Source organism: Nematostella vectensis, chromosome 13 (genome assembly GCF_932526225.1).
Source record: "Nematostella vectensis chromosome 13, jaNemVect1.1, whole genome shotgun sequence".
NCBI lineage: Eukaryota > Metazoa > Cnidaria > Anthozoa > Actiniaria > Edwardsiidae > Nematostella > Nematostella vectensis.
In genome coordinates, this window is record NC_064046.1 from 319,853 (window position 1) to 343,161 (window position 23,309).

Below are 23,309 nucleotides of genomic sequence, written 5' to 3' on the forward strand. Positions count from 1 at the left end.
TTTTCTAGCTAGCGACTAGTTGTCTATGTCGTCAATCTCTTCATTTGCTGTATTTAGGTTCAACTACTGTATCCCCTTACGAAAAAAAATCCCGATTTACCTGAAAAGTTATGCACACATAAATTCCCATTTAGTATCTAGCCGAGATATAAGCGGTAACGATGACAGAATGACAGCTTGCCGCTAAAATTGACCAATCGCGCACCGTTCACGTGAACATCACATTGACCTTAGACCACAGCCCTAAGTATATTGTTTACAAACAAACGTTTGAACACGGCTGTATTACAGTTGACACAGAAGCAGTCGATACGAAAACTGTATCACAGGCCGTTCACTGTCAAGACGTACTACCAACTAAAAGCCAAAGTACAGAAGAGATTTGTATTCGGAAGGACAAAGCATATTTCCCCGTGGAACTTCGATATATTTTCCCACTGCTATGACCGACAAAAACAATGGTAAGAGGCAGCCATCCGTAATATTTTACATTTCGTACATTGTTACATTGCTTTATTTTGCAGGGTATCTAACAAGTATTTAGTATACTGGAGTACAAACTTTCATTTTACCTAGTGGGGTAAAATTAGTAATGTCTTGAATGCGAGCGCAATTTATAATCATCTCTCCCTTCGCCGACAGCTAGCTTACAGTCGCGCTAGAAAAATAAGTACTTTTAGTACACCAATAATATATTTTCCCTTCTTGATATTTAATTTATTTCAAGTGCACCGTTTCACTGTCGCCTTTACTAGGCGCAGAATATAGTTTATTTATGCGGTTTTCGGGTTCACTATCTAGTAGGATTTGACAAATCGTCAAACACAGTAGTCACGTAAGTATGTCATGCAATTTGCATTGAAACCTGGCAGGCTGGGGGGGGAGGGGGTGTTTACTGCTGTTAAGAAATCTTTGCCTTATATGATTAATGCAAAAAACGCATATGTTTATGTTTTCATAATTTGGTGGTTCAACAAATAGCTCAACAACAGATGTTTCTAAATTTTCTATTCATTCACACATTCATATTTATTTATCCTCGAGTCTATTGGCTAAACAGGATGTAAAAGAAATATATCATAAAAATACAACATAATAAATGATAATAAAGCAGCCTCTATAAAAACTACTCCATAAACCTTTCTGGACATCTACATCTACATCTACATTTATTTAGTCGGTAAAAAATCTTGCGATATCACACCAACCTTAAATAAAAGTATTTACATATAAATAAATAAATAAGGAGATAAGTAAATAAAAATATATACATATATACATGGATAGGTACTAAGTATATATAGAATATATAAAATATTAAATAATGTAAAGAAAATTCAATAATACAATTCAATAATATATAGAAATAAAATTATAAAATTGAAATTCAATTCTTATTATTATTAAGATAGATTTCGAGGTCACGCTTAAAATGTTCGATTGAGCCTAGCTCGACAAGTTCATTAGGTAAAGTGTTCCAATGTCTTATCGTTCGGGGGAAAAAAGAATAAAAATACTTATTCTTTGTAGCTTTTTCTTGATAACATTTAAAATTATGACTATTTCTAGTTCTGAGATCTTGGTGTGGCCGGAGATACATGTTTGTGTCAATGTCAATTTGGCCTCGACTCAATTTGTAAAGGAGGGTAAGTCGTGCCATTGTTCTTCTTAACTCCAAGGTAGACCACTGGAGATCACCTAGCATTTTGGTGACACTTGCAGTAGGGATGTAATTTCTAAGGCAGAATCGTGCTGCTTTCCTCTGAACTTTCTCGAGGGAGGCGATGTCCTTCTGGAGATGAGGGTCCCAGGCGGCGCTTGCATATTCTAACATAGGACGAACTATTGCTGTGTAAGCGGTAACTTTTACTCTTTGGGGGCAGTTCCAGAAGTTCCTTTTTATCATGCCCATGACTTTACTTGCTTTTCCTGAAGTTGATTTAACATGTTTTGACCACTTTAAGTCATCATTTAGGATGACACCTAGATACGTAATAGATTGGACCTGCTCTAAGTGTACCCCGCAGAAAACATATGACCTCTGTGGTGGGATCTTCTTATTGGATATGCAGATGGTCTTACACTTGGAAGGATTAAATACCATTTGCCATTTGCTTTGCCACATTTCTAATCTCTTTAAATCTTCCTGAAGCTGGTCACCATCTTCTTCGTTTACAATCACACCGTATAACAGGGCGTCGTCAGCGAAGAGTCTTATTGAAGACTTCAAATTGTCAGGCAGATCGTTCACATACAATAAGAATAACAAGGGTCCTAACACTGTCCCCTGAGGGACCCCGGATGTTACTAGTGAGGGGCAGGATCGTTTACCATCGCAGACAACAGTCTGGGTACGGTTCCTAAGGAACGACATAAACCAATACAGCAAGGGACCATGAATGCCATAGTATTGTAATTTCTTGATAAGACGCTCGTGGGGAACTTTATCAAATGCTTTGCTAAAATCTAGCACTGCCGCATGGATAGACTTATTTTCTTGAATGGCCTTGGCCATGTCATGGATTGTCAGAATTAGCTGGGTTACTGTTGATCGTTTAGCTCTAAAGCCATGCTGTACATCAGTGAGAATTCGCTTATACCATCGATGACTTTGACACCTCTAATAATATCCTTATTATTTGATAACACTAGATCCAAGATGTTTTGTGTGTTTCCATTCCTTCTAGTTGGTTCTTTGACAAACTGGTTAAGATCGTGGTCATCAGTAATGTCTAGGAGCCTCTTGGATGCTGAGGTTAATTTATCTGGATTTTCTGGGTTCACCCAGTCAATATCTGGGGCATTGAAATCTCCGGCCAGAATCACATTGTTCTTATGCAAAGTAGTTCCCATTTTCAACAGTGATGAATTTAGCTCGTCGAGACTTTCAATGTCAGATTTATTTGGTCGATAGTAGGACCCAAAATAAATGGATTTCGCACTTCTTGTTCCGGTTAATTGACATTGAGACCAAATAATCTCGCAATCAGAATCCCAATCAGGGCGATGAGTAATTATTAAGTCATTCTTTACTGCCTGGAAAACTCCACCGCCGCGATTGTTGTCTCTGTCTTTCCTCAGGATCTTATAATTCTCGGGAAAAATAGATAGGGATAGAGATAATCATGTGATCTTCAATCTTGCATATCTTTTAACTTCGTCACTTATTGTTTTCTAGCCTGTGTGCAGCCGGAAATAGTTCCATTATTATTACGGTAATAATGGAACTATTTCCGGCTGCACGCAGGCTAATTGTTTTCCCGAAATTCAAAAATAGTGTTAGAGCAAAAATGACTTTAGTTGTTTGTTAACTTTTTTTAATGAACCTTTGGCACTGTGTCAACAAGTCAAAGGGCTTTTAAGTTAAATATTGAAAAATTCGTTACGGATCAATAGTCAAATAAAAAGAAGAAAATATATCCAAATTATATCGAGATTTCGCTTGTGCGCGCGGCGCAGTGTCCCTACCCCTCCCAGGAAAGGCTCGTTTTGTGACAGTGCAAGTGTGACCAAGCCGATCTCCCAGTCAGAGCCGAAATCATCCCATGGCCTCAAAAAAGCGGCGCACAGGTATATAAAATAACCGGTTCTCTCTGCATATATAATCACAAATTCTTCCCCAAGCACGTGATACGAAGGCCAACTTGACGAAGACATGAGTTTCAGCAGAATTTCCCGCGGAAATCTAACGGCTCGATCACTCGTTCGATTTTTCTCAGTGAGCAATGGTTACCGAAGCACTGGCAAAGTTCTTACGGGAGGTTCTATGAACCCTTATGTCAAGCAGATAGAATATGCTGTAAGAGGAGCTATCGTCATCCGAGCCTCCGAGCTAGAGAAGGAACTCCAACAGGTATGTTTTGGGGTTTAATTCGGGTGATTATTCGGGGTAGATGGGTTTTGTTTGCCGAGGTTGGTTGCGAAAAATGGCCGTCTGCAGAACAAATGTCTTTCCTTGACCTTAGAATGTCTGCTTCGCTTATCTTTTCACTAGCCACCATCTTGGATCTTTTGGTCAATCCAGCTCTTTTCGTTCCTGGCAACATATATTTTGAACTAGATAATAACTCTACTCGATTTTTTGGCAAAAGCTAAAAGGTGTCCATAAGTAATTGACGCAGATATCCAAGATGGCGTCAAAATGAAAGGAGATCATTTTTATTGTTTTCACAAATGTACATAAGTAAATACCTGAAGCTATGGCGTCAATGGTCTAGCCCTAGCTTTATCCTCCTGGGGGCACTGTTGTTATGAGACCATTATCCTTGATGACAATTACCTACTAACTATCCCCTCCCCCTCCTCTACTAACCTGGGCCATAAACTGATAGAAAGGATTTGTAACACCATAAGAGGGGGGGGGGGGGGGGGGGAGATGTTGGCATTTTCACCAGTTTACTTCTGTAATCATCTTCAATGATTTTTTAAAAATATTTCAGAATTGTAAAAGCAGTGGGTCCAATGGAAGTTTCTTTCATGATTTGACGGATAATTTAGAGCAGATGGCCTGTTAAATAGTGCAGATTCTAACAGATTCTGTCGTCTGTTGCCAGTTGAGGATTTCCTTTTTTTCCCTTTGGATGGATAAAAATTTTCCCTGAAAAGAACAACAATAACAGTACAGAAACTCACACAAAAAGCTTTCTATTTATTGAAATGGTTACAAAGATCACTATTAGAATCTTGAAAGACTTCTTGTAACATTTATCCTGGTGTTCTTTTCAGGGCCATGAAAAGCCGTTTAAAGAGGTCGTTAAAGCCAATATTGGGGATGCTCACGCCCTTGGTATGAAACCACTGAAGTTCCCAAGACAGGTACTGTAGTTTACTACCTATACAGTATTACAAATACAATAAGAAAAAGTCTGCAAAGCTTTGTGGAAAGAAATCCACACTTACAATGCAAACTGAAAGTTTTTTAACATTCCGTGCGTGGATTCTGAGCCCACTCAGTTAGTCCACGCACCTCTGTGGGTTCCAGAGTAATACATTCCACTGGCAAAGTGTTTTTGAAGTTCACCTGGGCCTGGTTTTTAGAAAGCAGGTTAGCGCTTATCTACAGATAAATATGGTTATCGAGACATTTGATTGGATAACAACCTTATTTAACTCTGGGTTAGCGTTTACCTGCTTTCTAGGAACCTTACCCTGGAGAACTTTAATTTTCACATGGTTTTATTGACTGGAATGCAAAATTGAGTTGTTTGTTTTAGTGTGCTAGAATTATTGTATGTGTGGTCAAGATTTGTTGTTTAATTTTCTGGTTCTTCAGGTGCTAGTGAACCTGGCTTTGATGTTTAAATTCCTGGTAATTTATGTGCTATCATTATCTGTGAACCAGGCTTTGTTGTTTAATTTTCTTTGTCATTTAGTTGCTTGCATTATGTGTGAACCTAGCTTTGATGTTTAATTTTCCTGGTAATTTGTGTGGCTAGCCATATTTAATAACCTGCTTTGTTGTTCAATTTTTTCTGGTTATTTAGGTGCTAGCATTATGTGTGAACCCGGCTTTGTTGGACGACCCAAGCTTTCCATCAGACGCCAAGGACCGGGCAAGAAGGATTCTGAACAGCACTCGCGGATTCAGCATGGGTGAGTTCATCTATCGGACAAAGGGGATCATTTTTACTTTTCAGGAACAATACAGAAAAAAAGAATACATCTTTGTTACATTTTTATGCATAATTTACAATAGATTTTGTTTATGTTTTCCTGTTAGAGCACAGAAAGTAAGCTATGATAATCATTTTTGCCCAATCAAATTTTGACTTAAACTATGGCACTTATAGATAAATCTGTTGAAGATAAGAAAAGCAATATAGTCTTACTTCCATAGCAGTTTTTTTCAAGTATTGGTTGAATAAGTAATGTAGCAATTTAGTCTGATAAGTGAGATTTATATGAGAAATCTTCAAGTAGACTTTGATTCTTTGACATATTGTTAACATGGGCCACTTTCTACATCCTTTAAAAATTGACCTTTAACGTCTAGGTGCCTACAGTGATTCGGTTGGACTCGAGGCCATTCGTGAAGATGTCACTAAATACATTGAGGAAAGGGATGGCCACCCTGCAAATATAGAGGACATTTACCTGACAAATGGAGCTAGTGAAGGCATTAGGGTAAGGCTCAATTAAAGCTGCATTGTCACCAGTTTACTTCCGGAGGTCCTACGGAAACCTCAACTGTTAAAAGACTAAAGAATCTATTAAAATCCGAGATATTAAATATACCATCCGCTTTAACTATCAATCACATCCTCAAAGAAACTTCCAGTAAACACACTGCTTTCAATATTTTGAAATATTTTTCGCGTTTTCTGTTAAAAATCATTGGAGATTGTTACATAATCAACCAGAAGTAAACTGGTGACAATGCGGCTTTAAGGTTACGGAACAGTTTCGCGACATGGTCCCGAAAAAAAATGATTACGTGCGCATAATTTATCCAAACTATACAAACGAGGTATCAAATTAATTATTACAAAATAAAGAATCTACCTATGTTTGTTATTTATTGCTTTAAAGAAAATTTTTTTAATAAATGGCAGTAAAACCTAAAACGATATAGGTGTCTTTGGAAGAATTTAGGTACCATACCCCGTGAGTGAAAACTGACGCCAAATGTCTTATTTCAATCAGCACGAGCTTGTTAACAATAGTGTGTCTTCGATTTTTGATATCTAGTTTCATTTAAAAGTAATTATATTTCAAAGTTACAGTATGCAAATTTCAGCCATATCCGGCAATCAAATTCCGATAACTTTCGATGGATTTAGAATTTTAATGGCTGTACACACACTTTTGTTAGCGAGGTATTGCTCTATCAATCTGCCAAATTTTATGCAATTCCGAGTAATCTATATAGAACATCAATTCGAAAGTTTAGCGTGTTTTGGTCGAGTTTTTGTTTTGCCGTAATGCGCTTCTAAAGATTCCTTGATGCTTAATCCCTTTTCTGGATTATAACACTTTACACCTAATCGGGACACGCACGTTAGCCAATAGGGTTTGACCACTGCTGTGTTGCGTTTCTAAAGGTAACAAACGCTTATCAAGTGTTACATGCACTTTTGACAAAAGCAACAAACTAGGAAATCGTAGACATTGGCAAAGAAAAATGCCAAACACGCGGGAAGAAGGGAGATGCAAAGGATCTCAATCCGGAGGAAGCGAAAACTGAAACTTCTCAAATTAAATGGCTGCTATTGGGTCAGTGTAGATCTTCACAGGACAAAATCAGCACATTTGAATAGTGCGTTATCGTCTTATTTGTGTTTTGTGTAGATTCAACAGAGAGGAATTCTTAGAGTATCTACGTGCGAGCTTGGAAAACCGACAAAAACGAGGAAAACCTACGTGTATGATAAGATATTACCAGAACTGCCACTTGGCTTATACATTGGCTTTTCTACCTTTCCAAGGATTCTTCTTTTGCAAGGCATGTTTTTTTATATATATATATATACTAAAAATACTAAAAATGATCGAAAATTGTAGAACAGAGTAACCGAAGTGTGAGCGTGAGCGCCGATGAAACAAATCACAACACTCGTGGCGCTTTGCTCGGTAACGGGAAAATTCGAGTGTAATGATGACAGGATTAAAAGATTATAACGCGAAATGTGTCATGCTTATAATTCTCCTAAAAACGTTTTTCAATTATATTTTCTAAAATAAAATCGCTACCGTAAATATTATTCCAGAACATAGTAGTATTTAATGTAGAGACTCAGTTAATGTAAAAATCGTATTTTCGGTATTTCTGTCCACACGAAACTGTTTCATAACCTTAAGTAATGCTTCAACGGAGGAAGAAAGCAAAGACAATACGATTGCAGACTGCAAATATTTGTATTTGGGTTAAATCAGGTTGGAATGAATCACCATGGATGTGGCACCAAAATTCTTGTTTTCTGCCCTAATAACGGCATTCCATACAATCCTGCTAAGCCTGCCAACTTCCCTTTAATCACTTTATCCGACCATCTCTAATGTCCTGGTCTATAACTTACTAGGTTATTTTCTATTTGCAGTCAATATTGAAGCTTCTGCAAACCCATGTTAGTGAAGGGAACGAGCGTGCCGGAGTCATGATCCCTATTCCACAGTACCCACTCTACTCTGCTACGCTACTAGAACTTAACTCTCACCAGGTGTGTGTTTTATATACCAGGCGCATAACTAAGGGATGGGGCACAGGACATGTGCACACCTCAAACCCCACACGAGTAGAGCTCTACTCTGGATAAGCTTTATATCTTAGGTACATGATAGGGATAATGCAGAGAGATGACACAACCCCACACCAGTAGAGCTCTACTCTGGATAAGCTTTATATCTTAGGTACATGATAGGGATAATGCAGAGAGATGACACAACCCCACACCAGTAGAGCTCTACTCTGGATAAGCTTTATATCTTAGGTGCATGATAGGGATAATGCAGAGAGATGACACAACCCCACACCAGTAGAGCTCTACTCTGGATAAGCTTTATATCTTAGGTACATGATAGGGATAATGCAGAGAGATGACACAACCCCACACCAGTAGAGCTCTACTCTGGATAAGCTTTATATCTTAGGTGCATGATAGGGATAATGCAGAGAGATGACACAACCCCACACCAGTAGAGCTCTACTCTGGATAAGCTTTATATCTTAGGTGCATGATAGGAGATAATGCAGAGAGATGACACAACCCCACACCAGTAGAGCTCTACTCTGGATAAGCTTTATATCTTAGGTACATTATAGGAGATAATGCAGAGAGATGACACAACCCCACACCAGTAGAGCTCTACTCTGGATAAGCTTTATATCTTAGGTACATGATAGGGATAATGCAGAGAGATGACACAACCCCACACCAGTAGAGCTCTACTCTGGATAAGCTTTATATCTTAGGTACATTATAGGAGATAATGCACAGAGATGACACAACCCCACACCAGTAGAGCTCTACTCTGGATAAGCTTTATATCTTAGGTACATGATAGGAGATAATGCAGAGAGATGACACAACCCCACACCAGTAGAGCTTTACTCTAGTGCCTAAAAGCTGTCTTTTCTTATGGTTGAAGTTGCCAATTCATAACAAGACTATGTCTTAGCTTTCAAATTGTCAGGTCATGTTTTGAGTGTGTGAGGTGTTCTAGATTTGTCTCCTTGTCTTTTCAGATCAACTACTATCTTGACGAGGCTAATGGCTGGTCCTTGGATATTGATGAGATGCGTAGAGCTATTAACGAAGCTCGGAAGCACTGTGTACCAAGGGCCTTGTGTGTCATCAATCCTGGAAACCCAACAGGTAATTTAGCATGTTTTGTTTCTTATTTTGCAAGGTCAAAAAAGTTGGAATCATGTTGGTTCTATGTTGTTGAAAGACAATGGTCAATGCATCAACCACTACCTCCCAGACCACCTTTTGCCATGAATGACAATGGTTAATTTATAATCCTTTCTTTACCAGGCCAAGTTTTGAGCTATGAAAACATCCAACAAGTTATCAGATTTTGCAAAGAGGAGAAGCTTTTCATTATGGCAGACGAGGTAATGCAATGCTGCAAGCAATCCAATTCTGTTCATTAGTATTGTAATATTAGGGGTATTGGCAATAGCTTAAATTATGATCTCTTTTATTGTCACTACAATTGTAAAAGTTTTAACCAGATGAAAAGTTCTTTTATACAAAAGGCTGCTTTCCTCATGATTTAAGGAAAGAGGGAGCTTGTTGAATCCCTGAGTCCCCTATAGGTTACATTATATGTACTCTTTCACTCAGAAATTAGAGTATTAGAGTGAGACAACCTACCAGTAAAAAAAGTGTTGTTTTGGGGTTTGGCTTTAACCACAATGCATAAAATCCTGACATTTCTATTTTATACTTCTGATGATGTTGTCCATCAGGTCTACCAAGCCAATGTGTATGCTGAAGACGCCAAGTTTCACTCTTTCAAGAAGGTCCTGCGTGACATGGGGCCAGAGTACGAGGACATGGAGCTGGCCTCCTTCCACTCAACATCAAAGGGGTTTTTGGGAGAGTATGTACACATGCCAAATTCTTCCCAAACTCATAGTTTGTTTTTTTTGTTTATCGTCTTACTGTCTTTTCCAGATGTGGATTTAGGGGAGGGTATATGGAGATTGTTGGCCTTGATCCAGAGGTCAAGTTCCACCTCAACAAAATGTTGTCTGCGAAACTCTGCTCATGTATTACAGGGCAGGTATGGATGTCAACTACAAGCTTTTAACCCTTAATTTTCTGAATTCAATCCCATATTACAAGATACTGAATAAAGCAGCATGTGGCCTACGGCTGTGCACCTTGATATAATATATGAAAAACAAGTGCAAGTGTTTCATCAGGGATTCCAAACACCAAGAGAAATAAGAGCAGAGTGATTTTATTGTGTCAATGTGTTTGGAATCCCTGATGAAACCCGAAGCACGAGTTTTTTTATGGGGCTTCTCAAAGTATTGACCAAAGAATGTCACGATGTAATCGTAATTTTGCCCTAATTGTAAAAGGCGGCATGAACGGAACACAAAACTGCTTTTCAAACTATTGACCAAACAATGCCGAGAAGTTTGTGTCGAATCACAACCTGCTTTTTCTCAAGGGAAATCTAATTAGTACATTTTGTTATTTGTTATGCGATGCAAGATTATTCATTTGGCGAGAGAAGCTTGAGCTATGGGCGAAAGTTTTGTAGCAAACTATTGATGTTCATCTGGGTTTTCATTGGGTATCAAGACCCATGAATATGACCCATATCCCCTCCACTCATTGGCTAATACATGCATGAATAATTAATGAGTTTGAGAAGACTAAATATCAGCTGAGTGTACAAGTTGCGTATGACAAATCTAAGACTCCATTTGTTTAATTGCAGGCAATGATGGACTGCCTTGTTAACCCCCCTCGACCTGGGGATGAATCCTATGATGAGTTTACTAAGGTAACATGACTTACTGGTGATAAGTTAATACAATACCCAATAACACCCCTTGACTAGTGATAGTTTGTTAAGGTACAGTCACCTGACTTACTGTTGATGAGTTGATACGATACCCAATAACACCCCTTGACCTGGGGATAGTTTGTTAAGAAAACCTGACTTACTAGTGATAAGAAACAATACCCAATAACGCTCCTTGACCTGGGGATAGTTTGTAGGTAACATGAAGGTAACATGACTACAGTTACTGCTGATAGCTTAAGACAATACCTACAATCCTTTTTATACTCAGGGATAGTTTAACCTGACTGATGGGTGTGTAAGTAAGACAATTCCCCATGGGACTTATCCGATGATTATTATTTCTAACAGACAAAATTACTGTAACATAATAGGGTAAAGGATATAGGCGATCCTTCTCCCTTCTTTTGATTATCAACGTCATCATCCTATAAAGTAATTTTTCAGCTCGTTTTATTAAAAGGTATGTGGAATTTAGTCTAGACTTTACAGGCCCATAGGCTAGGGAGTACACCCCCTGCTCAAAACCACAAATTTATTGAAAAGGTCATTCCTCTTGTAATGTGATCTGTCTTGTTGGTCTTTAGGAGAAGGAGGCAGTGCTTGCATCATTCAAGGAGAGAGCTCAGCTCATCACTAAAACATTCAACTCTGTAGAGGGCATTCAATGCAATGAGTCCATGGGAGCAATGTACTCATTCCCAAGGCTTGAGCTACCCCATAAAGCTGTCGTTGCTGCCAAGGTAATGTGTCTGTTCTAAAAGTTCTCTATCCGCTGCCTTTTTTATAATAGCGAAATGCCAAGTGTGAGAAATCACCAATTTCCATCTAATCAAGTACGTATCCACTCTTTGCACACACTGTGGTGTTCCCTAGATGAATATTTCTAACTTCTGATTGGCTCTCCCCAGTCACGTGGTTTGCATCCTGATAGTTTCTATGCTATGGAACTCTTGGAACAAACTGGGCTCTGTGTTGTCCCTGGCAACGGGTTTGGACAAAAAGATGGCACATATCACTTCCGGTAAGAAGTCACTTCCGGTAAGAAGTCACTTCCGGTAAGAAGTCACTTCCGGTAAGAAGTCACTTCCGGTAAGAAGTCACTTCCGGTAAGAAGTCACTTCTGGTCTTGTACATCCTTGGAATGAAATTATCCATTATAAGCCAATTTTCACTCATTTATCATTTCACCAAAATATTGTTGCCCAGAGCTATTCATCTATCCTGATAGACCAATCTGTCATATTCAAGACTGTTTTCAGGCCGTACCCAGGGTTTATTTAGGGCAGAGGAGTGCAATCATATTGTTCCCCACCCCGAACTGAGTATGTGCCTGGTTATATTCTGAGGACAACAAACATAAAACTTGCCTTAAACTACTGTAGACTAACCCTTTATTAGCAGGACGATTTCATTCTTTTCAAGAAGTTTTTGTGTTTATTTTCGTCCATTTCTCTTTTGTTCCAGCCTTACCATTCTCCCCCCAATCGAAAAGCTGAAGCCATTGTTTGAATCCTTCAAGGACTTCCACTCCAAATTCCTGGCAAAGTACAAAGACTAGATGATTTTAATGAACTGTTAGATGATCTGGAAACTAAAAAAAAGATGGAACGCCCTTAGAGATTAAACTCTCCTTTGTTAACCCGAGTATGACTGAACTGTCAACAAACAAAAAGGAAGCAAATGTCCAACGACCTAATTCTTATCCTTTACCTTTCTGTGAGCCTTATACGTGAAATTGAACGTATGTTGCGAATTCAAGATGACCGATCTTCTCTTCGACAAAATGGACTAGACACAAGACTTCTCAACGGAATGTAGAGTGTAGTATACATAGGTATAATCAGAATGGTTTCTTCGAGGTTTGTTGATATTATTATTGTGTTTGTTTTGTAAGTAGGGAAGAGTGGGTATGAGTGTAATTATCATAAAGATCAGCCTTAAAAAGGAGAGTATAATAAAGGTTTTGAATGTTTTTATGTGGGCTTCCTGTGGTACTGTCGCCATCCGTTCTGATCATTTGTACCAATCATCGAAAGCAAGTCACTAATAATGGACGGACAGTTAGAAAAGCGAATAGGGAGGGATGGGAGGTTTCAGTCGTGCATGTTTTTCTTTCCTTGTCTCCAAGACGTGCATGAATTTTTTTTAATCGTTGAAAGAATTTTTTCTGTCTGGTTTGGGCTGCATGTATTTATTTTCAGGCTTTTTATCGTGTAGGAATTTGTTTTGTTCCTTACCCTCTCCCCCCTTCACTTTTCTAATGGCCCGTACCTAATATTGAGTCTCGATGAAATAAGTTACACCAATTCTTGTCTAAACAATAAGTCACACTTTCTATGAAAAATAAAACAAAAATGATGGATGGAATCTGGCGTTTTTTATTTGGGTTTACAAAGCGCAAAAAATGTGATATAGAAAATTATTTTCTGGATGTACTATCATGATGTAGTATAGCTTGTCCACGTTTTGAGTGCTGTAGATGACCCGATCAAAAGTTTATTGTACATTGGTCTTGACTGGAGTTATCTGAAATAGCAGAAGAGATGTCAGAGCTTAGAATAAGGGAGGGGAACTCACCCCAGCCAAGGCGAAAAGGTAGAGAGATATGCGCACCCCTTATCAAATTTCCATCAAAACTCTCTTATTGATATGAATAGGCCTTATCTTTCAGCATACCTATCTAATTTGGCCTGGTTAGGCTTAATCGTTCAACATACCTCTCTTTTTCGGTCTTGTTAGGCTTTATCTTTCAGCACATTCTACAGCTCTTGGGACAGTAGCGCTTCATGTAAGGGTAATATCGTTGTCCATACCGGCAGTAGCCCGCCCGAGCCCATTGGGCACATAAGGAGCGACTGTCTTTGCATGATGGGACTGTACAGGGATAAAACGACTTGCCGTTAGAACTCTAACAATGTTCATCGCCAGTTCATCACTTTCCTAATCTTAATCATCGTTATCATCAATACTGATGGTCTTCATAAAAATACCACTACAATCACAATCCAATAACATCACTCATCCAGTATCAGTCCTCCACACCATCACCGTCTACATCATCATAGTCATCATCATGGTCATCATCATCATAGTCATCATCATCATAGTCATCACCATCATCATCATCATAGTCATCATCATCATCATATTCATCATCATCATATTCATCACCATCATAGTCATCTTCGTCATAGTCATCATCATCATAGTCATCACCATCATAGTCATCATCAGTCATCATCACCATCATAGTCATCATCAGTCATCATCACCATCATAGTCGTCATAGTCATCTTAATCATAGTCATCATCATATTCATCATCATCATAGTCATCATCGTCATAGTCATCACCATCATAGTCATCATCATCATAGTCATTATCATTATCACCATCACAATGTATCACCATTATCTAATCATCATCATCATTGTTATCACCATCATTATTATCACCGGGTACTTACCCGGTCCGCAAAGACCGCACGTCTTCTTGCAGTAAGCCTTCATGACATCTCTATAACTATGGCTTGTACAAAGATGTCTCCACATACCACAGTTCCTGTTCTTATCGACACAGACGATTGTCGGGGCTGACACAGGAATGACAAAGATTAATCAATATTCCATCGACATGTAACAGGCCTGTAATTTTACCGAGACAAAGCTAGTCGCAGAATGATAAATCCAACAAATGCACGTGTTTTATCTCATACTTTTCCCAATTGTGAAACAATAAACATCAAAATTTTACCGAGGCGAGGGCCTCACTTGCCTCATCCTGGCTACGGCCCTGTGTAATCGATAGACGATCGAAGGAAGAGTCGAAAAATACACGTCAGATAATAACATTCAATTGGTTGACTCCATTACCACCCACCCTGTCGCATATATCAACAATCTTCTCTGTCCATATGAGTCTTAATAAGCGGAGATTTCCACAAACAGACTGACTTAGCTTTGTACCACCCCCCTTTCACAAATATCAAGTACCTTCAGTCACCGAGGGGTCTCCGTGTTTATAATACCCCCCCCCCTGTCACACATTTATTTTCCTCTCTATTCACACTTGAATACCTTTCGTCGCCGGGGGTCTCTGTGTGGATACTACCCCCCTGTCACACATTTATTTTCCTCTCTATTCACACTTGAATACCTTTCGTCGCCGGGGGTCTCCGTGTGGATACTACCCCCCCCTGTCACACATTTATTTTCCTCTCTATTCACACTTGAATGCCTTTCGTCGCCGGGGGTCTCCGTGTGGATACTACCCCCCCTGCCACACATTTATTTCCCTCTCTATTCACACTAGAATACCTTTCGTCGCCGGGGGTCTCCGTGTGGATACTACCCCCCTCCTGTCAGACATTTATTTTCCTGTCTATTCACACTTGAATACCTTTCGTCGCCGGGGGTCTCTGTGTGGATACTAACCCCCCCCCCCTGTCACACATTTATTCCCCTCTCTATTCACACTAGAATACCTTTCGTCGCCGGGGGTCTCCGTGTGGATACTACCCCCCCCGTCACACATTTATTTCCCTCTCTATTCACATTAGAATACCTTTCGTCGCCGGGGGTCTCCGTGTGGATACTACCCCCCCTGTCACACATTTATTTCCCTCTCTATTCACACTTGAATACCTTTCGTCGCCGGGGGTCTCCGTGTGGATACTACCCCCCCTGTCGCACATTTATTTTCCTCTCTATTCACACTTGAATACCTTTCGTCGCCGGGGGTCTCTGTGTGGATACTACCCCCCCTGTCACACATTTATTTCCCTCTCTATTCACACTTGAATACCTTTCGTCGCCGGGGGTCTCCGTGTGGATACTACCCCCCCTGTCGCACATTTATTTTCCTCTCTATTCACACTTGAATACCTTTCGTCGCCGGGGGTCTCTGTGTGGATACTACCCCCCTGTCACACATTTATTTTCCTCTCTATTCACACTAGAATACCTTTCGTCGCCGGGGGTTTCTGTGTGGATACTACCCCCCCCTGTCACACATTTATTTCCCTCTCTATTCACACTTGAATACCTTTCGTCGCCGGGGGTCTCAGTGTGGATACTACCCCCCGTCACACATTTATTTCTCTCTCTATTCACACTTGAATACCTTTCGTCGCCGGGGGTCTCCGTGTGGATACTACCCCCCCCCCCCCCTGTCACACATTTATCTCCCTCTCTATTCACACTTGAATACCTTTCGTCGCCGGGGGTCTCCGTGTGGATACTACCCCCCGTCACACATTTATTTCTCTCTCTATTCACACTTGAATACCTTTCGTCGCCGGGGGTCTCCGTGTGGATACTACCCCCCCCCCCCCCCCCCTGTCACACATTTATTTTCCTCTCTATTCACACTTGAATACCTTTCGTCGCCGGGGGTCTCCGTGTGGATACTACCCCCCCCCCCTGTCACACATTTATTTTCCTCTCTATTCACACTAGAATACCTTTCGTCGCCGGGGGTCTCCGTGTGGATACTACCCCCCCCCTGTCACACATTTATTTTCCTCTCTATTCACACTAGAATACCTTTCGTCGCCGGGAGTCTCCGTGTGGATACTACCCCCCCCCCCCCTGTCACACATTTATTTCCCTCTCTATTCACACTAGAATACCTTTCGTCGCCGGGGGTCTCCGTGTGGATACTAACCCCCCCCCCCCTGTCACACATTTATTTCCCTCTCTATTCACATTAGAATACCTTTCGTCGCCGGGGGTCTCCGTGTGGATACTACCCCCCCTGTCACACATTTATTTCCCTCTCTATTCACACTAGAATACCTTTCGTCGCCGGGGGTCTCCGTGTGGATACTACCCCCCCTGTCACACATTTATTTCCCTCTCTATTCACACTTGAATACCTTTCGTCGCCGGGGGTCTCCGTGTGGATACTACCCCCCCTGTCACACATTTATTTTCCTCTCTATTCGCACTAGATTACCTTTCGTCGCCGGGGGTCTCTGTGTGGATACTACCCCCCCCCCCCCTGTCACACATTTATTTCCCTCTCTATTCACACTTGAATACCTTTCGTCGCCGGGGGTCTCTGTGTAGGTCTCTGTGTAGGTATCTGTGTACACTTGTACAGCGCATTGATCTGCTGAATGTCGATGGCACTGAAGGAGTCTCTCTGACCAATATTGGCGCCATTACGTGCGATGATGGTGGGCTGGCGGTTCTTGGTGAACGCGTATTTGGGATAGTGCATAATTGACTTGAGGTCGTAAGCATACCCAAGCGTATCAGCCTCGCCTCGTTTGTACTTACGGAAGTTGTACTCCATCCCTTAAAAAAAATCATGATTCCATCATCGGAATACACATTCACGCTCATTGACAAGGAGACGTCACGTATCAATACGTCCGTATTAAAACGCCATACACGCACACACTTCACGCACGTATAATATTCACGTGAATGACTATTGCGTGACTGTGTGTTGTGTGACATACATGTCTTCATGTTGTCCCAGTTGTTTGTGATGTATCTGTCACGGTCTTGGCGTGACTGTGTGTTACGTGACTGTGTGTTGTGTGACATACCTGACTTGATGTTGCCCCAGTAGATTGTGATTTATCTGTCACGGTCAAGGCGTGACTGTGTGTTGTGTGACATACCTGTCTTCATGTTGTCCCAGTTGTTTGTGATGTATCTGTCACGGTCTTGGCGTGACTGTGTGTTACGTGACTGTGTGTTGTGTGACATACCTGGCTTTATGTTGTCCCAGTAGATTGTGATGTAACTGTCACGGTCTAGGCGTGACTGCTCGTGAAAGAAGCCAATGGCGTGCATCATTTCGTGTATAGCTGTACCGCGGTGCTCGCATCCTGTCCCGAGGGAGAGCTTCTGCAGTCCGCCACTACGACCGATAGATGAGAAACAACTAGAAAACAAACAAAAAACTTCAATCTTTGACCACAGCTAATGATGGTAGTACAAGTCGCCAAACCCAGGCAGAAAACAGTGGACCGGTGAAAGCCACTAGCCTTGTGTCAATTCCTACCCTACCGCTACCCAGAAAAAAGGCAAGGCTGCATATCGATAATCTCCGCACCAGAATATTTATTCCAGGACATTCATCACATAGAGATTTTCCAGTGCATCTTTTAAAGTCTTAAAGAGCCGTAGTAAGCCACACCTTTGTTGTTGTTTTCATTCATCATCGGAATACAGATGATATATTGAGTTGTCAGGCCCGTAGCCAGGGGGGGTTCCAGGGGTTCGGAAGAACCACCCCACTCGACTGGAAGGTCCGCTCAAATGAAGGAAAATATAGTACCACTGCAAGCTAGGGCGAGCTACCTAAGGGAAAATAATCCGCTAAATGGGTAAACGAGCCTCCCCGCTCAAAATCCTGGCTACGGGCCTGGATTTCAAAACCTAATAAAAGTCCTTTACTCCATTTGCAAAATTAAATTGAAAATATCGCAATGTCTTTTAAAAAACAAGATAAAGATGAGCCGATGGAAATGGATGATTTCTCACACTTGGTACTTTACTAGGTGGCAAAATGGCTGACAGTGACACTTGGTATTGCTTGATCTCCGGGTGAAAGAGGCAAGACGTTAAATATCTAATCTCATCCACTTACCCGCCTTCGCTGACGATGTAGATATAGTCTCGCTCGCCTCTACGAGGAACAAAGCGGACACAGGTCTTGGCTTCGTATTCTTTAATGGCGGCCAGAAATACACTTCTCACTTCGGAACCTGGAAAAGATAGATGTGCAGGTTCAAGACTATGACAAACCCATTGACATCCCATCACAAAACCTTGCTCTCGACTCTCGAATGCCGTATTCACTCGTATAAACGCCCCGGGGCTTATTAAATTTTTCGACTTTCAGACGGGGCGCTTATTCAGGGAAGGCGCTTATTTAAAAGAGAAAATTTGGCACAAAAATTTGCCCTATATCATTATTACAACTTGAAGTAGCTTTTCTCAATAAACTTTATTAAATTTTTGTCTCTTTCTTGTCTAGAGTCTATAAGCTCCTGCTTGACTTAGAACTACATGTATGATTACATAAAACCTAGGGAGGGGAAGAGGGCGCTTATTCATCGGGGGAGCCGCTTATTCAAGTAAAAATGGCAATTCCTCACCAGAGTCGAACAAGTAGAATACTCATACCTGTCAACTCTCCCGCATTAGTCTCAAGACCCCTTCTCCCGCTTTCCCGCGTTGAGCACAAAATCTCCCGCTTTTAGCGATTTTTATCGCTCCCGAAAAATTATTCTATAGAAAATCGTCATTTTGCCTATTTTCTATTAAAATATTTGAAACAATAATTCCCTTGCGTAGCGCCCCCTCGGGGACCCAGGGCGTACTGAGAGTATTAAACGCCAGACAAGCGCCGCGGCGCGCTCGTCCGCCTCTGGCTCGAGCTAGTTACGCTCAGCGCTCGTTTCGGCACAGTATGTATAAGGATGTATAAGGCAAACGTCTGCAAGGTTAAACCCACCCCTCCCCCAAAAAAATTCTCAAGCCTTGAGCTTTTCGGAGGTTGACAAGTATGAATACTAGCCTTCTCCGCAGGCAACTCATAAAGAAAAGGAGGGAAAGAACGGGTTACCTGTGGCGAAATGGCTGTGAAGGGAGACTAAGAAGAAGTAGAGAGTAAATGGGGCGCTTCCGGTTTGTCACTTCCGTTTTTTTGCCACAGGAAACCTATTTTTTTCTCTTTCTGCTCTTTGAGATGCCTGCGGAGGAGGCTAGTGAATACTGAACTCTTTTATTTGTAATTTCTCAATAGACGCACGTGGTCTCTTTTTTCTTTTTTCTTCTTTTTTTCTCCCCCTCCCCCCTCCTAGTCACTCCTTCTAGCATCGTCATTCGAACTCACCCTCCCCTCTCTCCCTTTTACACAAAATGCAATGGTCTATACGCAGTGGCGTTTTTCCTCTGATCAACCCTTCGAAATCTGGTTCAACCTGTTGATCAATGTCCCCCCCCCCCCATCTTAGGTACTTACTGACTGAGCCGAAGACATAGGGTACCCGCGCGTTGAGCCAGTGTCTCGCGGGGCTGCTCATGGCATCTCTTCCCATTCCAAGAATAGCCTTAGTGCTGCGATCAAGGTAGATATCACCCTCAAAAACATCTTTTCTGTTAACTAGAAAGGAAAAAAAAACGATATTTGCCTTAGTTCAAAAGACGTCGATGATCACGTGAAGTCTTTATACTTTCTTTGCCTATCAGACTCCCAGACGGTCATGTTATAGAACATCCCTTCCCTCACCCCCTGGGGGTTATTTTCTTCTGGTTCTCACTGTCGTAATTAGAAATTCTCCCCCACGGTCTTGTTCGTAGAGCGCCCCCCTTCCCTCCCCTCTGGATGTCACTATCGCTTGGTACTCACTGTTTTCCTCAGATGGATATTCCCCTTGGTCGACGTTATCTGCAAGGGATTGTAGGAAGATTTTGCTTCATATATGGACTTGCGCTAAGAGATCACGTGACCTTTCTGGGTTGCAAATTCAAAACAAAATAATCATCCAAAAAATTAGAAATGACTGCGCCCGTAACGCTAGAGAAGGACGAAAAAACTAAAATATTTGAATGAAACTAAACTCTTTTCAGAAGAAAAGAATTCTGGCTTTTCGTAAGCGCTGAATAAGTTGCTTTTTGCTGCTGTTATTTTGCCGCTTAAAGAATGAGCGCGCGCTAGTTTGCCTCCCAAACAGTCACGTTATCTCCTAGCGCATGTCCGCTATTGTACCCACTACCCAGTCCACAGTACGCGTAATGTCATGCACCACTCCCATCGTGCACCACTCTCGTCATGCACCACTCCCGTCATGCACCACTCCCATCGTGCACCACTCCCGTCATGCACCACTCCCGTCATGTACCACTCCCGTCATGCACCACTTCCGTCATGCACCACTCCCGTCATGCACCACTCCCGTCATGCACCACTCCCGTCATTCACCACTCCCGTCATGCACCACTCTCGTCATGCACCACTCCCGTCATGCACCACTCCCGTCATGCACCACTCCCGTCATGCACCACTCTCGTCATGCACCACTCTCGTCATGCACAACTCCCGTCATGCACCACTCTATCATGCAACACTCTCGTCATGCATCACTCCCGTCATGCACCACTGCCATCATGCACCACTCCCGTCATGAACCACTCCCATCATCTACAACTCCCGTTATGCACCACTACCGTCATACACCACTCCCGTCATGCATCGGCTCCCGCATTTCGTTATCCTAGCAAAGTTATCCTAATGAAGAAGCATCCATTCCCATTGGTTGATTTTGGGAAGGTGCTGCGATGCATTCAATTGAATTAGGTAAAAAGGGGTGATATTTTTATTTTTAAGGATGGTGGTTGATTTGAGATTTCTTTTCATATTTCGTTTTTAAATATCGTTTTCAACAGTAACAAATGCAACACGGTTACCTGTTGATGGTGACTGGCTTTAAAGAGGAGTCCCCTACTCCGTTTTTCCCTTCACCCGAGAGGAAGAACATACCAGATGCATACGCAAATTGCATTTCCTGTTACGCTAACGTACAACGTGACCTTGCATAGGCTCGGAAGTCCGTCTCATCATCAAATCATTAATACAACATCATATTACCTTATTATCATTTCCGTTTTCTACTCGAAAGTATGAAAGTATACGTTCCTAATCTCATAAACAAATGACTAATTAAGAGTGTTTTATTTCTGTTATTGTTGTGTTTTTTTTTTTACAAGCCAGCATATTCTAAGCTTTTTATCTTGTTCCCTCCGACCTTTTAGACTTTAATCAAAGCTGATTTTGGGGGGTCGGATCCGATTGGTTGACATCTGTGATAAGGCCCGTTTTTTTTTTACACGGCCCATCTCGTCGCCGTTAGACGTCGCCGTCGCAGTTAGAACAAATAATCATTTAACGAAAAAAATGTATAGTTATTCTCTCAATAACAAAGTCGGATTTTAGTAAAACTTCGTGTATAGGTTTGGAAATCGCGGGCAAACGATTAGAACGCCCCCTTTGAGTGTTGAGTCCAAGACAGACGCGCGAGGGCCTCAAATCTCTTGGTTGTATGTAATGCTGTAACTCGAAAACAATACGAAGCTGCCTTTAGATTAATTCTGATAATTCTATTTTATTCTATTTATATTTTTATCCCAACGCTGTTCGAGTGATGAATGAGTATGGGTATAATTTGCACTAGAACCCAATACAAAAATATCACTTTAAGGAAAATCTAATTATCAAATACGCATCACCTACCATTCTTGATCTCTCTAGCGTCTCCAGCAAAGCCTTCTGGAGGCAGATCTGAGTGTGGCAAGTCCAAATCGGTTTCTTCCAGCGTAAGATCATCAAAGATATCACTATGCGCTGCAAATACTAGCTGAGCCAACAACAGAAATGCCAAAGTTCCAGCTCCTCTTGCCATGGTTTTAATGATTGACAGTTACGCTTCTCGACTCTCCCGCGGAAACTAAGACCAACTGAAAATTTGTCCTTTTTTATAGTGTTTTACTGGGACTGGCTTATGAGTCAAACACGATCGCTATTGGTTAGTTTAAAATAGAGGTAGCTATTTCCGTTGGCGGGATTTCAGCCGTTGAAATGAAAAGCTTTTCAGCATGGCTTAAAGTGAAAATGTCATGTTGCTTTGTCTGCTAGAGTAGAGATAATCCCTTATTGATTTCTAGCACATGCTGTGAGAATAGAATCTTCTTTTTAAAAAGCAACGCATTCCTTTTGCTTATATTTACTCGTCATGGTAGACATAATTCGCAGTGTAAGAAAAGGAATGTACAGAGATAACTATCAGGAAAACATGAGCTAGGTTACATAGCATTTGGAAGAGAGAGCTCAAATACTGATGCACTCTCTAAACGTTCTCATCCCACTTGCTGAGAGGTCTCTGGGGTCTAGTTTACTTCTCTTACTGTTTTGTATTGACCGCAAAACCAAAGCTTTAGCGTTTAGTTTGAGAGACACGTAAGCAAATAGCATATTTGTGTTTGTCAAAAGTTGGCAGGATACACTCTTTTTAACATAAAAAAATCGTCTAATTTTCAGTTGAGGCTGGGCCGTGTTCTTATTTTGGGAGCCCGTTCTTATGGAGTTTTGAAAGGAAATTACACAAATGATCAGTAACAATAATATTAAAGTTTCTTTTTCAGTTAACACAATTTGATCATGCATTTTGGAACAAATCACAGGTTAACACAGGTTAGTAGCGTGTATTAATTTTACGCAACCTTAGTATTTGGGATTTTTACCATTTATATTCATGTAAGACCACTTAGTTCCGTTTCATGCTTATTCAAGTATCCACAACTGAT

The 23,309-nt window shown here is 41.1% G+C and overlaps 2 protein-coding genes across 5 annotated transcripts; one reads left to right on the forward strand and one right to left on the reverse strand.

The window, feature by feature from the left end:
- The first annotated feature begins 266 nt into the window (after window positions 1–266).
- LOC5501232 (alanine aminotransferase 2) lies at window positions 267–12,962 on the forward strand. 4 transcript variants are annotated; one of them, XM_032369576.2, is made up of 14 exons: window positions 267–461; window positions 3,720–3,853; window positions 4,726–4,815; window positions 5,484–5,592; window positions 5,993–6,123; window positions 8,037–8,156; window positions 9,182–9,311; window positions 9,474–9,553; window positions 9,911–10,044; window positions 10,119–10,227; window positions 10,897–10,962; window positions 11,571–11,726; window positions 11,895–12,007; window positions 12,451–12,962. In XM_032369576.2, the coding sequence occupies exons 1-14, from the start codon at window positions 443–445 to the stop codon at window positions 12,542–12,544; spliced, it is 1,485 nt and encodes a 494-aa protein (XP_032225467.2). In that variant the 5' UTR covers window positions 267–442; the 3' UTR covers window positions 12,545–12,962. The 4 variants fall into 4 exon arrangements, with proteins under 4 accessions (XP_032225467.2, XP_001622550.2, XP_032225468.2 ...); XM_001622500.3 differs by lacking the exon at window positions 267–461 and adding an exon at window positions 3,425–3,570; XM_032369575.2 differs by lacking the exon at window positions 267–461 and having other exon boundaries at window positions 3,507–3,853.
- A 382-nt stretch (window positions 12,963–13,344) lies between these two features.
- On the reverse strand, window positions 13,345–22,475 carry LOC5501235 (hatching enzyme 1.2). Its single transcript, XM_048720583.1, has 9 exons — window positions 22,240–22,475; window positions 20,359–20,397; window positions 19,972–20,112; window positions 18,592–18,709; window positions 17,708–17,883; window positions 17,028–17,285; window positions 14,453–14,578; window positions 13,704–13,860; window positions 13,345–13,512 (listed from the first exon to the last, which is right to left on the reverse strand). The coding sequence occupies exons 1-8, from the start codon at window positions 22,406–22,408 to the stop codon at window positions 13,736–13,738; spliced, it is 1,152 nt and encodes a 383-aa protein (XP_048576540.1). The 5' UTR covers window positions 22,409–22,475; the 3' UTR covers window positions 13,345–13,512; window positions 13,704–13,735.
- Between the last annotated feature and the right edge of the window lie 834 nt (window positions 22,476–23,309).

What these genes read in the sequence shown, in the direction of transcription:
- LOC5501232 (XM_032369575.2), top strand. Translation starts at nt 3,656, where the DNA reads ATGAGTTTCAGCAGAATTTCCCGCGGAAATCTAACGGCTCGATCACTC. An exon ending in TAGAGAAGGAACTCCAACAG is followed by an intron (nt 3,854 to 4,725) that starts GTATGTTTTGGG and finishes TGTTCTTTTCAG; the next exon opens with GGCCATGAAAAGCCGTTTAA. An exon ending in CACTGAAGTTCCCAAGACAG is followed by an intron (nt 4,816 to 5,483) that starts GTACTGTAGTTT and finishes CTGGTTATTTAG; the next exon opens with GTGCTAGCATTATGTGTGAA.
- LOC5501235 (XM_048720583.1), bottom strand. Translation starts at nt 22,408, where the DNA reads ATGGCAAGAGGAGCTGGAACTTTGGCATTTCTGTTGTTGGCTCAGCTA. An exon ending in TACATCGTCAGCGAAGGCGG is followed by an intron (nt 17,884 to 18,591) that starts GTAAGTGGATGA and finishes TTTGTTTTCTAG; the next exon opens with TTGTTTCTCATCTATCGGTC. An exon ending in GAGACCCCCGGCGACGAAAG is followed by an intron (nt 14,579 to 17,027) that starts GTATTCAAGTGT and finishes TTCCTGTGTCAG; the next exon opens with CCCCGACAATCGTCTGTGTC.